At 45.9% G+C, this 15,469-nt stretch overlaps 1 protein-coding gene and 2 pseudogenes across 1 annotated transcript; all 3 read left to right on the top strand.

The window, feature by feature from the left end:
* The first annotated feature begins 1,326 nt into the window (after positions 1–1,326).
* On the top strand, positions 1,327–3,950 carry LOC123084079 (G-type lectin S-receptor-like serine/threonine-protein kinase At2g19130; annotated as a pseudogene).
* Positions 3,951–12,659: 8,709 nt separating this feature from the next.
* Positions 12,660–13,930, top strand: LOC123075611 (G-type lectin S-receptor-like serine/threonine-protein kinase At2g19130; annotated as a pseudogene).
* On the top strand, positions 13,591–15,254 carry LOC123084068 (G-type lectin S-receptor-like serine/threonine-protein kinase At2g19130). The gene has a single exon (XM_044505863.1). It carries the CDS (start codon positions 14,491–14,493, stop codon positions 15,193–15,195), a length of 705 nt encoding a protein of 234 aa, XP_044361798.1. The 5' UTR covers positions 13,591–14,490; the 3' UTR covers positions 15,196–15,254.
* Positions 15,255–15,469: the final 215 nt, after the last annotated feature.

The raw sequence follows: 15,469 nt of genomic DNA, 5'->3' as shown, positions 1-15,469 counted from the left end.
TCATCGCACTAGCTCAAGAACACCTCTCGCGAGGCTGTTCTTCCCCTTGTACTGTCCATCATCAGCCTCTGAGTCAATCCACCACACCACACACTGAAGTAGGGTATTATACCACAACGGTGGTCCGAACCAGTATAAATCTTGTGTCCCTCGTGTTGTTCATCGTTTAGCTTAGATTCTCGCGAGGCGATCGTACGTGGATTGATAGGAGGAAGATCTTCACGTGCACCCTAGAGTTCGAACCTTAAGGGTCTGCCGGAACCCAACATCCGACAATATTTACATCTGTAGCCTTGTAAATGTTATCGCAGACAGTGACTGACAACACACCCTGGAGTAATGGGAGCTACCACGCGCTGTTGCATTTAAGTTGGTTTGTCCCTCACGGCACCGGAGTTCCAGCCGACACAGCCAGCGGTGGGTTGAGGACAGCTTCCTTACTGTTCTGTGTGTTGCCATTTATCCAATTCCGCCAACCTTGGATGGTCCCATAGCAGGCCTAAGTTGAATTACAGTACTGAACATGTGAGTCTAATATGGGCACCAGTACCACGCCTTTTGGTTATTTTGTGTTTTTTTTTCTAGCTCACTCTTCTGTGTTTTAAGTTTGCCAGCTTTATTAGCTTACGACATTTGTTATATTTCTGTCTGTGGTCGCATTTTCTTAGTACTGGTCTTAGGTGTTACTTTTGCTTTTGTGGTATTCGACCATCGAAGCAGATATTTCTGGGTTGGTTAGTAAAATGATTAGTTTAAATTGTATATGAAAGATAACCCTAGGATACGTGTGGTACCTTTTCTGGTCTAGATCAATACGATGATCATTCAGGCCATTGTCTTGTTGGCTGACCTTTTGACTATTAGCATGCCGTGAGGGGTATGGTTAGCACTTTCCAGAGCTCACTAACATAGTGGAAGACTCCAAAAATACAGCTTTCATGGTAAGTTTGGTGGAAGCCCCATGATTGACTTGAGCATCGCCCACGGCAGCTTTTGTGGAAATCTCACGACTGACTTGACCAAAGTCTATGGCCACTTAGTGGAAGCCTCATGACTGACTTGGACACTTGGTGAAAAGCATCATTGAAAGTCCTCCTTGGTGTGCTGGAGAGCTTGTAACCCCTGCCGACTAGCACGTAGTTTTCATGAAAATAGTGTCAGCCTTGCATTATACGGAGAGATAGTGGTACCAATCAGAATCCTGCTCGGAATGGGGCTACTGTTGTCCTAATCTGAATTTGATTGGTCCCAAATGAATCGTGGTGACAGTTCAGCCTATATATACATCCTCTTCTTCCTATTTCGAATAGCAGAGCAGAGCACATCCACACTCTTCTCCATGCATCCCCTCTACATATTATCCTTTGGGCTTCTCCTCTTTCCCACATCTTGCTGCTCCTCGCCTGCGCCCGCAAATGATACTCTCATGGCGGGCCAAGCGTTCACCGTCGGTGATAAGCTCATCTCAAGAAACGGCAAGTTCGCACTCGGCTTCTTCCAGCCAGCAGCAAGCACCATCAGTAAGTCGTCCAACAACAGCTGGTACCTTGGCATATGGTTCAATAAGATTCCAGTTTTCACTACGGTGTGGGTTGCTAATAGGGAGGAGCCCATTGCCCACCCCAACATTAACTCAACACAGCTCAAGATCTCAAGTGTTGGCAATCTTGTCATTGTCGTAAAACATGATGATGCCAGCACTGAATCCCTTGTTTGGTCCACTCACATCGTCAATAGGACACAAAATAGCAGCATAAACACCACCACCACCACTAGTGCTGCCATTCTCTTGAACACTGGAAACCTTGCTGTGAAAGTCACAGATAGCCCATTATCGGACCTGCCGTTGTGGCAGAGCTTCGACTACCCAGCAGATGTTGTGCTTCCTGGTGCCAAGCTTGGCTGGAACAAGGTTACCGGTTTGAATCGCCATATCATCTCAAAGAAGAGCCTCATTGATATGAGTCTTGGCTCATACAGCCTTGGACTAGACACAACAGGCCTCGCCATCCTCGAGCGTCGCAAAAACCCTGCTGTAGTGTTTTGGCATTGGGCATCCTCCAAAACATTGTCAATGAGTATTATACCAGTGCTCAAGACGATTCTAGATATGGATCCACGGACCAGAGGCTTGATTAACCCAACATATGTTGACAATGACCAAGAGGAGTACTACATGTACACTTCGCCGGATGAATCACCGTCTTCCACGTTTGTCTCACTAGATATCTCTGGTCTGATAAAGGTGAATGTGTGGTCACAGTCCAACCAGTCTTGGCAAACCATATATACCGAGCCTACTCATCCCTGCCTTCCGCCTGCTACTTGAGGACCTTTCACGGTCTGCAGTGGCAATCCACATCCATCCTGTGACTGCATGCCGAACTTCTCTCAGAAGTCACCGCAGGATTGGGAGTTTCAGGATCGAACAGGAGGATGCATCAGTAATACACCGTTACACTGTACTAGTGACAAAAACATCACAAGTTCAACGGACATGTTCCAGCCCATTTCTCAAGTTACATTGCCCTACAACCCACAAAGCATAGTTGCTGCCACTCAGAGCCAATGCGAAGAAGCTTGTCTCAGAACATGCTCTTGCACAGCTTATTCCTATAATGCTAACAGATGCTCTGTATGGAATGGGGAATTGCTTAGTGTGAGTCTGGATGATGGCGTTGTTTACACTTCTAAAGATATTCTTTATCTCCGTCTTTCTGCCAAAGATTTCTTGCCAAATTTGAGAAAAACCAAAAGAAAACCAAATGTTGGAATTGTTGCTGCGGCAAGCATTGCTGGTATTGGGTTACTCATGTTCATGTTCTTGTTACTGATTTGGAGGATCAAATTCAAGTCATGTGGTTTCCTGCCGATATACTACGGCAATCAAGATAGTGCTGGTGGAATTATAGCCTTTAGATACACTGATTTAGTTCGTGCTACTAAAAACTTCTCGGAAAAGCTGGGAGGAGGGGGTTTTGGTTCAGTATACAAGGGGGTGTTAAGTGACCCAAAGACTACCATAGCAGTGAAAAGGCTTGATGGTGCCCATCAAGGAGAGAAGCAGTTTAGGGCTGAGGTCAGCTCAGTTGGACTGATCCAACATATCAACCTAGTAAAATTGATTGGTTTCTGCTGCGAAGGTGATCACAGGTTACTTGTGTATGAATACATGTTAAATGGGTCTCTTGATGGTCATCTATTTAAGAGAAATGATGCCACTGCTGTTCTAAATTGGAACAATAGATATCAAATAGCCCTAGGAGTTGCCAAAGGATTGTCCTACTTACATCAGAGTTGTCACAAATGCATCATACATTGTGACATTAAGCCAGGAAACATACTATTGGACACATCATTTGCTCCAAAAGTTGCAGACTTTGGGTTGGCGGCGTTTGTGGGAAGGGATTTTAGCCGAGTTTTGACTACGATCAGGGGCACTGCGGGTTATCTTGCCCCGGAGTGGCTTAGTGGAGTTGCAATCACACCGAAGATCGATGTTTACAGCTTCGGCATGGTACTGCTGGAAATCATATCAGGAAGGAGGAATTCCTCACTTGAAACATCATACTACACTAGCAGCAGCAGTAACAACAATGTCGAGTATTTCCCTGTACAAGCCATCAGCAAGCTTCACGGTGGAGATGTGAAGAGTTTGGTGGATCCAGAATTACATGACGACTTCAATTTGGAAGAGGCTGAAAGAGTTTGCAAAGTTGCGTGTTGGTGCATCCAAGATAATGATTTTGATCGGCCGACTATGGGTGAAGTGGTCCGGATTCTTGAGGGTCTGCAGAAGATCGATATGCCCCCCATGATAAGGCTACTTGCAGCTCTAACAGAACACTGATGCTGCAACTTTAGTGTAATAATAATAATTCGTAGAGTAGTTCGCTTTGTTTCAGCATTTTTTGTAAAGTTGTAATGTGGAGCAGAAGGAATAAAGAGAGGAGGCAACCTTGCATTTGCAAATCATCTGTTTGCATTTTTTATGTTATGCAAGCATTTTTAGCAAAATATGGCCTTGGTAGAAATTTTCTGTTGATGTGTCACTTGTAAGCTGCTTATATTCCCAAATAATTCAAGTAAATAAGTTTTCACAACCACCAGGAACAAAAAGATGCATCTTCTCAGACAACTTATAAAGGAAATGATGCACTACATTCTGAGGTAAATTCCGTTTCCTTTTTGTATCAATAAGATAAAATGTTACGTATTACATTTCTTCAGGTCTTGCTTTACATTTCTTCAAGCTTCACGTCTTGTTACTGCTGCCATTCATCTGAACATTGCCTCCCAGAACCAAGCCGGCTCTGAACCTGCAGTCCATTGCCCGGTCGAATTCGCCACTTGCGATTGGAGAGCTGAACCGACAGTAGTCTGGGATCTTGCTCCATTTGTTGCTGCTTATACATAGTCTAAGGATGGTTTCCCTGAACTCTCCTTCGAAGCTGTCCATCTTAAACGATTTGCCAACGTACACGGTCCATTTTGCCAGCTTCGAGATACCACCATGACTGCTTGCGACATCCCAGCAACAGTTCTCGAGTGTCTGTTTGTTGCAGGGAAAGAAAGAAAAAGGGAGCATGTCAAACATGTCTGGGAAATGCCAGAATGCTCAAACTTAAACGGCCTTGAAGCTGTGCAAATGTATGTCCGCCTAGTTGCAACTATAACGTTTCTGTGCTAGCATGGACTGTGGCTGAACTGGAAAACAATCTCTAAACAGGCTTTTGCCCCGGTCTAAATATAAAGCACCAACAAACAGAGTACGCGCCCGAACGATATAATATGGTGGGAAGACCCACTTACCGAAAAAGGGTTTGCCCCCGCTTTGTATTCCAAAGCAACCAACACCGATACACAGACAATGCTGGGGCGAACAGCACAACAAGCCCAGAAGAAAAACAGGAAGAGAAAACAAATGCCAACAACGGCAGCTCGACAAAGCGAGGATGACCCGCCACCGCAGCATCCTTCGAAATCGACCCACCACGATACAAGGCTCCGATCCGCCGCGTACCAAGCAGTTCCTCCAAGAAGGAATGCGATTCCGACGATGCTACTGCCCGGACGAGTCCTACGGTTTCCCCCGGCACGCGGAGGGGAGTGGGGGATGGATACCACCTACACCCTCCAGGAAGGACTAGCGACACCCGCAGGCGTCACCGCATCGGAGCCAGAAGATCCGGCAAGGATTTCTCCCGTACTCCATACCACACCGCCCAACCGGACCAAAGCCAGCCAGCCAACATGCCGCCCACCAACATGCGCCGACACGGTTGTGACGCCACCCATGCCACCTCACTAAGATCACCACCACGAGGCCAAGAGGACTAGGAGAGAAGCATCGGGCGATGGGAGCAGCAGCACCGGAGATGCGCGAGAGGGAACCACCTCCACCGCCATCATGCGGGAGGCCCCTGCCTTAGGCACCGTCGCGATCGCCGTCCGGACGCGGCGACAGGGCATACCAGGCCACCCCTGGCCCGGCCAGGCCCGAATCAGGGCCGCTAAGCCGTGTCGGCCCCGCTGCAGCAGGGCAGCAGCAGCGCCGCCAGCACCCCGCCGCCCATCGCCGGTCCCCCTCCTCTCGAAAGTCGCGTCACAGACCCGCCTCGCCGTCAGCCCGCCCAGACCCAGATGGGTCCCAAAGGGCCAAGATCTGGGCTGAGCGGGTGCTGCCAAGCCACCCCACCGCCAGTAGCGGAGCTACACAAGTTTTGTTGGGCGGGCCAAGCAGAAGGAACGCATTGTTTTTCTCCCACATGACCCAACTTTTGCCTTCATTATTCACCGTTTTGGTCATGGATTGGGCGGGCCACGGCCATGTTTTGTTTCAACTAAGCTCCGCCCCTGCCCGCCGCGCCACCCCGCCGCCAACGCCGCTGCCGCCGTCCAGTTGATCTCCCGCGTCGCGCAAGGAAGCCCCAGCGCCACGCCGGACCGTCGCCGCCGAGGAACACCCCCCCGGAGCCGCTCCGCCCCGCGCCGAAGAGCATCCGAGAGGGGAAAGGGCAGGAGGCCGCCACCGCCAGCTTCGCTCGGGCCAGGCCTAGCGGCGGGCGCCGGCGACGGCGGCGGGGAGGGAGGGGAGAGGGGGTGCTGGGGGGAAGAGGGGCTGGAGTGCGGCCGATCGCCCGCGGGGGCGACATGGTCATGCGAGAGGAGGAGCGTCTCCTACTCAACGGAAGACCCACTTACAAAGCAGATCAAAAGTACACATGAAACTAGAACATGCCAAACACCCAGCCTAGGCACGACCAAAGACACCTGAGCACCACGACAACGCCCCCAAGAGGGTGACGACGCGAAGCGACACCACTGTCGAGTCCAGACGGAGAGACTAGATTTTCACCCGGAGAACAATAAGTTTGATCTGCCAACGATGAGTGATGTAGTTTGGGTTCTCTGAGTGAAGCGGAAAACGACGAGGTTGATCTCCCGACGATGAGTGAAGTGGTCCGGGTTCTCGATGGTTCTCTGATGCCAAGACTACTCGCAGCCCTAAGAGAATCAATCATCTGATGCTGCAACTTCAATGTAATAATAATTCGTAGTCCGTCAATGTTATTGATTCTTGTTTCAGCAAATTTGGAGTAGTGATGTGAATGATTTGGAGTAGTTGGTAAGCAAGGTCGACCACTGAAAAGTTTCCTTGCACAGCATTGTAGCAAAAGTATGGCATAACTGCATAAATACATCGAGTAAGAAAATTTTGTAGCAACGTTTGCAATCTTTTTTTGTTTGACCGGAACCACGGCAGGGGAAGCCAACCTGCATGGAACTTTTATTGAATTGATTGAAGAATTTGGCGCAACCGAGAGAAAAAAAGGAAAATAAAATATGTTACAAGAATGAGGCTACGTTCAACTTCTTTTTTGATTAGGCAGTTAACTCATGAACTGGTCCATTAAATAAGACCGAACTCCAGATAAAACTGACATTGGCGCGTATCCATCATCTTAGAGCCTGTTTGGTTTCAAATAAGTCACCAACTTATAAGTCGAAAAATGCAAAAAGTGACTTCTTTTACCAAACAGACCCAACTTATAAGTCACCTCAACTTATAAGTCATAAGTTGCTCCACCCCAACTTAAAACTTATAAGTCACCCCCTTTTGCATGGGTCCCGCCACTTGCATGATGTTGATTGGTGTGGGAAGATGTGAAAAGGTGACTTATAAGTCAGGTGACAACCAAACAGATGTGACTTATTGAAACCAAACAGGCCCTTAGACACCTGGTTCCGCATTAGCTTGAGATTTTGGAACAATTTTAAAGCTAATCTAATTAAAAATATAATTGGCCAATTCGAGACGTGAGATGGGGAGCAACTTCAACATAAAGGAGAGAATATATCAGCAAACTTACAATTCGATTGAGCGACAGTTTCAGATGTTCTCCTTCACCCCTATTTTCCAGTCCTGGACTATTTTTGAGCGATATCGGTTCCTTCTTTGCCCGGTCAGTTGTGCTTGGTGCTTCAATCCACAGTTTACAACTAGTCCTACCGAAGAAGATTAAAAAAAGTATAGTCTGTGGTGATTAAAACACGCATGCGCTGCTAATCTAATAAAAAAAATCTAAGGTAAATGTTTGCGTCCGGCGCGCCGGCCGAACTTTCAGCCGGCTCGCGCCACGCTGGGTGTGGCCCCTGCCTGTTTCCTGTGCACGTGAAGTCCGTCTCGCACACCACGCGTGCTGTGGACCCGCTCGACCGCTTTTTCTGCCTTGACCTTATCTCTTTCTCTCCAGCGGTCCAGCCCCTTCCACTCGTTCTCATCCCCATCGTCTTCTCATCCCCGTCATCTCCATCCAGCAAACAACGACCACCACCGTCGCCCTGCCGCCGGCGCCTCCCTCAAATCCACCTGCCGCACAGCGAAATTAACCGGATGCTGCGTCCATCTAGCAAGAAGCTGCAACCGCCCCCGCAGGGAGTTGCAACCTCAATTCCGGGGAGCTGCAATGTTTTCCGGCTGCGGCGAGCGGTGATGGTTGAAGCAACATGAAGGCGAATCCGGTGTTGCAACCACCACAGCAACGACCGACGAGCGACTGGGACGGCGAGAGTAGATACTGGAGGCGGAGGGAACCTCTACTGGCGACAATGGGGGGTGAGATGCTGCAATCGGCATTCGTGGTGCTACAGCGGGCATCACCGGAAGCTGGAACTAGCGTTCCCGGTGTGGGAGCCAATGCACCATTTTTTGCATTTTTGCTACCACCGTTTTGTGGTTTGCTACAACCAGTGTCAATTTTTGCTACCATCTCCTTTTTGATTTTGCTGGACCCAATGCTCAGTTTTGCATTTTTGCTACCACCTGTGTTTTTATTTGCTGGAACAATACCTAATTTTTGCTACCACCATTTCTTGGTTTGTTGGAACGCCTAAATTTCCCAATTTTGCTACCAACATTTTTTTTATTTTTGCTGGAACCATCATGCTGTTTTGCTACGACAGGCAGCAATTTTGTTGCGTCCAATAAATCGAGGGCGAGGTACAACACAAGCTCGACGACGGGTGTTGCGGCGCCCGTCGCCACCGAAGCTGCGGTCATCTCTACCGGAGTTGCAACGGCGGGGTGCACCGTGCACTCTGTTGCATGTGTGCTGACGAGAAACGCATGCGGCGACCAGCGGGGAGGGCGGCGACCGACGGCGAGGGCGGTGACCGGTGGCGAGGGTGGCGACCGGCGGCGAGGGACCTGCGGCGGCGGTGCTTCGAGGGTTGTTGCCTGGGTCATCCATGGCGAGTGTTGGCGGCGGCCACTGCTTTTTTCGTGTTCCCCTCTGCTTTTTGTTGGATGCGATTATTTTACAGAAGAAAATGATTCGGGGCCGTGATCTGGCGGCTACACACGCTGTTAAATCGGACGGCCGCGCATTGACCGGCCGAAAGTTTAGCCGGTGCGCCGGCGCCTATAAGTGCCCAAAATCTAAAGGTTAACGAAGCTTGTGTCCAATCAACATAAATTAACACATTATGCACCTATGGATAAGAGCACTTCAAGTCAAAATTAAATTAGGATAAATATATTAAAATGGTAATTTTAAATACCTTGATGGAAAATAAATACTTTCCAAAGGCGGTCAATACAATAAAACAAAAGGATTATCGTTATGAGTCAGCAAAATCAACCAACTAAAGGCATGAACCTCGTAGTCTTCAAGAGAAGAGCGACATCTTTCTCCCTATTATTGCACTTGATTCTATTACAGAAATAAATGGAACTGATTAGGGACATGTTATTTTTTAGGCAAATGCCATCATGCCTAGCTATATTAACTCAAATGATGGCGAGAGTGAGAGGAGGGAGAAGAATGTGGCCACAATGAGAGTGCGGCGGAGGTAGGTAGAGATCACCGACATAGGCTTATGTAGAGGAGATGGAGCACCTCGCGGGAGAAGGTAAGAGCATGTACATCGGCGATGTCCCTATACATACATACATACATACATACATACATACATACATACATACATACATACATACATAGCTGTTGGGTGGGCCCTAGTCAGCTCAACCCTGCAAACCATCTAATTATGACCGTGTATGTGTCCGGCCTAGTTATTCACTTGTCCCCTACTTCCTGGTTTTTTTTTGTTTATTTGGTTTCCCAAGTTTCGATCATTTTCTGGGTCTGTTCGGTTCATTTTTGGCTTAGCAGAGTTTTCCATAATTATTTGGCTTTCCTTTTTTTGTTATTTTTTATTTCTTTCTTTTTCTCTTCTCATTTTACCGGTTCTTTTGAATTTTCTGGTCCTTTTGTTTCCTTTCCCCCAATTTCCCTTTGCAATCTTTTTACTATGTTTCTCTCTTTTTACACATGAACTTTTTTCTAAATACATGTCAAACATTTTGAAATACACAATGAATCTCTTTAAATACTGGTTTTTTAAATACATGATAATTTTTTTAATATGTGATGAATATTATTTAAACATGTGATTAACACTTCCAGTACGTGATGATAGTTTTGCATGTTGGAGTTGTGTCGAATATTGTCTACAAGGTAGGTTGCAGTTGGACTTTGAATCGTATTGTATTTTGACAGAGTATGGTGACGTGTCATAACCTATTACACTTGTATATTAGGACTCCTATATAAGGTGAGAGCAGACACATGATATAACCTATTACAACACAATAGCATAGACATGTAGGGGGAGCCGGCGGCGTGTGCTGGCTCACCTGTGGGTGGTGTGACAGGAAGGAGTGTCCATAGTCATGCCTCGGGGATGGCCGATGTTCGGTGAGCCTCGTTGACAAATCTCGGTGTCGTGCCTTGTTTGATTGCTTTGTCCTCCGATGATGAATTATGTGCCTCAGATTATTCTAACATTCCAAATATGTGATGGATATTTTTAAAATAAGTGATGGGTATTATTTAAATATGTGATGATCATATTTCTAATACATGATGACCTTTTTTTTTCAAGTACACGCATATTTATGTACAAGAGCACATATTTTAAATACACAGTGAACTTTTTCTAAACTTGATGATAATTTGAAAATACATGCCCTTTTTACATAATGATTGACTTTTTCAATGACACAATTATCATTACTTTTGAAATATGCTGTGAAAATGTTTTTAGTACACGTGAACATTTTCTATAATATGTGATACAAAATTATAAAATTAGTGTGGAACCACTTTTCTAAATACGTGACTAACATTTTCTAAATACGAGATGAGCATTATCTGAAACATGCAATGAACATGTGAACACTTTTTATTTTGCTACAATATGTTTTCCATTTTGGAATAATTCTTTTAGGTATCATTTCTAACCATTTAGAATTATTTTTTCTGTTTTATTAGTTATACTATTTTTGTATTATATATTCCACATTTCACACTTTTCTTCAGTTCTGATAAACAAAAATTAATGGAGAAAATAAATCCTAATGAGGTGGTGAGGGACAGGCCGACACTTTGGGCTATGAAGTGAAACTCATGAAGCAATGTGATGAAAGCCGGTAAGGGCAGCCCTACTAAACTGCAAAATAGAGTAAAAACATGGCAAGACCAAAGGCACCCCTGCCAGGGTTTATGAAAATAAATGTGGTTCGGCAGCGGCTGTATGCCGAGATGATGAAGGAAACTATGGGTAGCTCCTCACTGGTAATTTATGGCATAAATGACGAAGCAACATTGGAAGCTATTGCATGTTGAGAGTCATTATCTCTTTCAGAGGATCTCATGATTCACAATTTTGCTGTAGCCTCAGATTCGAAACAGATTGTTAAGCATATAGAGAAAGGAAGTCTGGGAGCTTATGGGAACATCATTTGCGAGATTAATAGGAGGTCTCAAATGTTTAAGTGTACTCTTTTCTTTGAAGGCCGAGCTGCTAATAGCGACGCCGGTAGGTTAGCCAAGTTCTCGCATTCACTCGATTAGGGGCGACATGTGTGGTTTGTCCAACCACTTGATCCATTTTGTATCCCACAACATGTGGATTGAGCAACAAAACTTGGTGATATAAAAAAAGGAGTAAAAACATTTCCTGGGCCGTGCCCCACAGGGCGTGGGGTGAGCGTTGCAGCTCCTATCTTGCACCCTACGCGAGGAATAGGAGGTCTCCACCCACCCCTTCGCCGTCGCACCCGCGAGCGATGTTTGGTTTGCAGGCGCGCGTCGTGCGCAATTAGTTGAACCACATCAGTAGATTCATACGGTGGTCATGCTACTGCACAAGTCTGAATCTTGGTCAACTTGTTGGATTTTGCTGCAGAGTATTTCTTTCTCTAGTTGACATGTGCTGTTGGAAGCTACAGCAGAAATTTCCAAAATGCAGCTCTCTTTTCCATTAGCATATTATTCGCAATTGTAGCATTCGACCATTGAATCAAATATTTGTGGGTTGGCTTAGGTCAATGCCATAATCATTCAGGTCACTACCTTGTTGACTGACCTTTTGGCAGTTAGCATGCCATGAAGAGATATTTGTGGGTCATCACTCCCTAGAGATCACTTTCATAGTGCAACATTCCAAAAATACAGCTTTCCTGGTAAGCAAGCTTGGTGGAAGACCCATGATTGACTTGCCCATGGCCCACGGCAGCTATTGTGGAAGCCTAATTCATGGATGACTTGACCCAGGTCCATGGCCACTTGGTAGTGGTGGAAAGCATCATCTGAAGTCCACTTCGGTGTGCAAGTGAAAGCTTGTCAGCCCTGCCGACTAGCACACATCGTAGTTTTCATGGTAACAAGGCCAATCTGCAGAGAGAGAGAGAGAGAGAGAGAGAGAGAGAGAGAGAGAGATAGTGGTCCCAATCTGCATCCCTCATCTGAATTGGGCCGCTGCTGTCCTAGTCTGAATTTTGTTGGTCCCAAATGGATCGTAATGAAATTCCGCATGAGACGGTCAGCTGCACATGCCTTCCTAATCTAAATTTGATTTGTCCCAGTCTATTTATGCATCCTCTTCTTCCAATGAATAGGACCGGAGCACATTCACATTCACACTCCTCTTCTTCCTATTCAAGTCTATATATACATCCTCTTCTTCCTTCTTCGAAAAGCAGAGCAAAGCACATTCACACTCTTCCCTATGACTCTCCTCTACTCCCTCCGTCCGGAAAAACTTGTCCCTCAAATGGATGTATCTAGCACCAAGTTAGTGCTAGATACATCCATTTGAGGAACAAGCTTGGGACAAGTTTTTTCAGACGGAGGGAGTACATATTATTGCTTGGGCTTCTCCTCTCACACACTCCTTGCTGCTGCTCTTCTGCACGTGCAGGAGATACCCTCACTGAAGGCCAAGTGCTTGCCGTCAGCGACAAGCTCGTCTCGACGAACGGAAAGTTCGCGCTCGGGTTCTTCCAGCTAGCAGCGAGCACTGTCAGTAAGTCCGAGAACTCCACCGGCTCCAGCTGGTACCTTGGCATATGGTTCAATAAGATCCCGATTTTTACTGTTGTGTGGGTTGCTAATCGGGAGAAGCCCATCCCCCACCTCAACATGAACTCAACAAACTCAAGTTCTCAAGTGATGGCCAGCTTGTCATTGTCACAAGCCGTGCTGATGCCGTCACTGAATCACTTGTTTGGTCCACTCATATTGTGAATAGGACACAATCTAGTAGCATAAACACCACCACCTCTAGTGTCGTTGTTCTCTTGAACAGTGGAAACCTTGCCTTCAAAGTCACAGATAGCCCATCATCTGACCTTGAGTCGGGCTTCCTAGTGCCAAGTTGGCCGGAACAAGATCACTGGTTTCAGTCGCAAGTTCATATCAAAAAAAGACCTCATTGATCTGGGTCTTGGCTCATACAACATGGATGTAGAAGACACCAGCGAGATCGTCCTCAAGCGCCACAACAACCCCTTGGTAAAGTATCTGATTTATGCAACCTCGGGATCATCATCTTTGATATAAATGCTCAAGTCACTTCTAGATTTAGATCCTCGGACCAAAGGTTTGATTAACCTAACATATGTCAATAACAACCTAGAGGAGTACTACACGTACACTTTACTGGATGAATCATCGTCTTACATATTTGTCTCACTAGACATCTCTGGTCAGGTTAAGCTGAATATTTGGTCACAAGCCAACCAGTCTTGGCAAACCATATATTCCGAGCCTGCCGACCCTGCAGCCCGCCTGCTACGTGCGGACCTTTCACAGTCTGCAACGGCATTGCACATCCATCATGTGTCTTTATGGAGGGCTTCTCCCATAAGTCACCGCATGATTGGGAGTTTGAGCCTCGAACACGAGGGTGCATTAGAAACACGCCGTTACATTGCAGCACTAGTGGTAACAAGAAAAACATGACAAGTTCAATAGACATGTTCCACCCCATTGCTCAAGTTGCATTGCCCTACGACCCACAAATTATAGAAGTTGCTACCACTCAGAGCAAATGTGAAGAAGCACGTCTCGGTTCTTGCTCCTGAACTGCTTATTCCTATAACAATAGTAGATGCTCTGTCTGACATGGGGAATTGCTTAGTGTAAATCTGAATGATGGCATTGAAAATAATTCTGAAGATGTTCTTTACCTTTGCCTTGCTGCCAAAGATTCGCTACCGGGTTCCAGAAAAAGGAAAAGAAAACCAAAGGTCGGAGTTGTTACTATTGTAAGTATTATTGGTTTTGGTTAATAATCGTCATGCTGTTGTCACTGATTTGGAGGAACAAATTCAAGTGTTGTGGTTTGCCTGTGTATGACAATCTAGGTAGTGCTGGTGGAATTGTAGCCTTCAGATACACCGGCTTGGTTCCTGCTACTAAAAGCTTCTCAAAAAAGCTTGGAGGAGGTGGTTTTGGTTCTATATACAAAAGAGTCTTAAATGACTCGACTAGTATAGCAGTGAAAAGGCTAGATGGTGTCCGTCAAGGAGAGAAGCAATTCAGGGCCGAGGTGAGCTCAAATGGACTGATCCAACACATAAACCTAGTCAAATTGATTGGTTTCTGATGTGAAGGTGATCACAGATTACTTGTGTACGAACACATGTTAAATGGGTCTCTTGATGGTCATCTATTTAAGACAAGCAATGCAAATGTTGTCATCCTAAATTGGAACATCAGCTATCAGATAGCGCTAGGAGTTGCTAGAGGATTGTCCTACTTGCATCAGGGTTGTCGCAAGTGCATCATACACTGTGATATTAAGCCAGAGAACATACTTCTGGATGCATCGTTTGTTCCTAAAGTTGCAGACTTTGGGTTGGCAGCGTTTGTGGGATGGGATTTCAGCCGAATTCTAACTTCATTCAGAGGAACTGTGGGTTATCTTGCCTCAGAGTGGCTTACTGGAGTGGCGATCACACCGAAAGTCGACGTTTACGGCTTTGGTATGGTGTTATTTGAAATCATATCAGGAAGGAGGAATTCTTCACCTGAAACATCGTACAACACTTGCAGCAACTACAGTGACCAGAATATTGAATACTTCCCTGTGCAAGCCATCAGCAAGCTTCACGGTGGATACTTGAAGAGTTTGGTGGATCCAGAGTTACATGGTGTTCTCAATTTGGAAGAGGCTGAAAGGGTTTGCAAAGTTGCATGTTGGTGCATCCAAGATAATGAATTCAATCGGCCAACAATGGGTGAAGGTGTCCGGGTTATCGATGGTCAACAGGACATTGATGTTCCTCCAATGCCAAGATTGCTTGCAGCTATAACAGAACAATCTGGTGCTGCAACTTCAATGTAATAATAATTTCCAGCCCAATGTAATCTTTGTTAATTTCAGCAATTTTCTTAAAAGTTGTAATGTGGAGAGGAAGGAATAAAAGGATGGCAAGCTTGTGGCAGCTAGATGTCTCTTATTATTTACTTATTTTAATGTCAATTATGTATGGTAAGCAGTCATTGCAGCAAGAGATAGAAATATGTGTATGGTTTGTTCAGAGCTAGGCTGGGAACTTCGCAGTGCAGGAATAGGGTTACTATTAGCATGCCTAGGCAAGATACAAGCAATGGTTTAA

The sequence above is a fragment of the Triticum aestivum genome, chromosome 1B (genome assembly GCF_018294505.1).
Source record: "Triticum aestivum cultivar Chinese Spring chromosome 1B, IWGSC CS RefSeq v2.1, whole genome shotgun sequence".
In the NCBI taxonomy this organism is placed as follows: Eukaryota; Viridiplantae; Streptophyta; class Magnoliopsida; order Poales; family Poaceae; genus Triticum; species Triticum aestivum.
The sequence above is the reverse complement of the archived record's forward strand: the minus strand, read 5'-3'. Positions and strand labels throughout refer to the sequence as shown.

Coding starts and splice junctions, on each gene's coding strand:
- LOC123084068 (XM_044505863.1), top strand. CDS start 14,491: ATGTTAAATGGGTCTCTTGATGGTCATCTATTTAAGACAAGCAATGCA.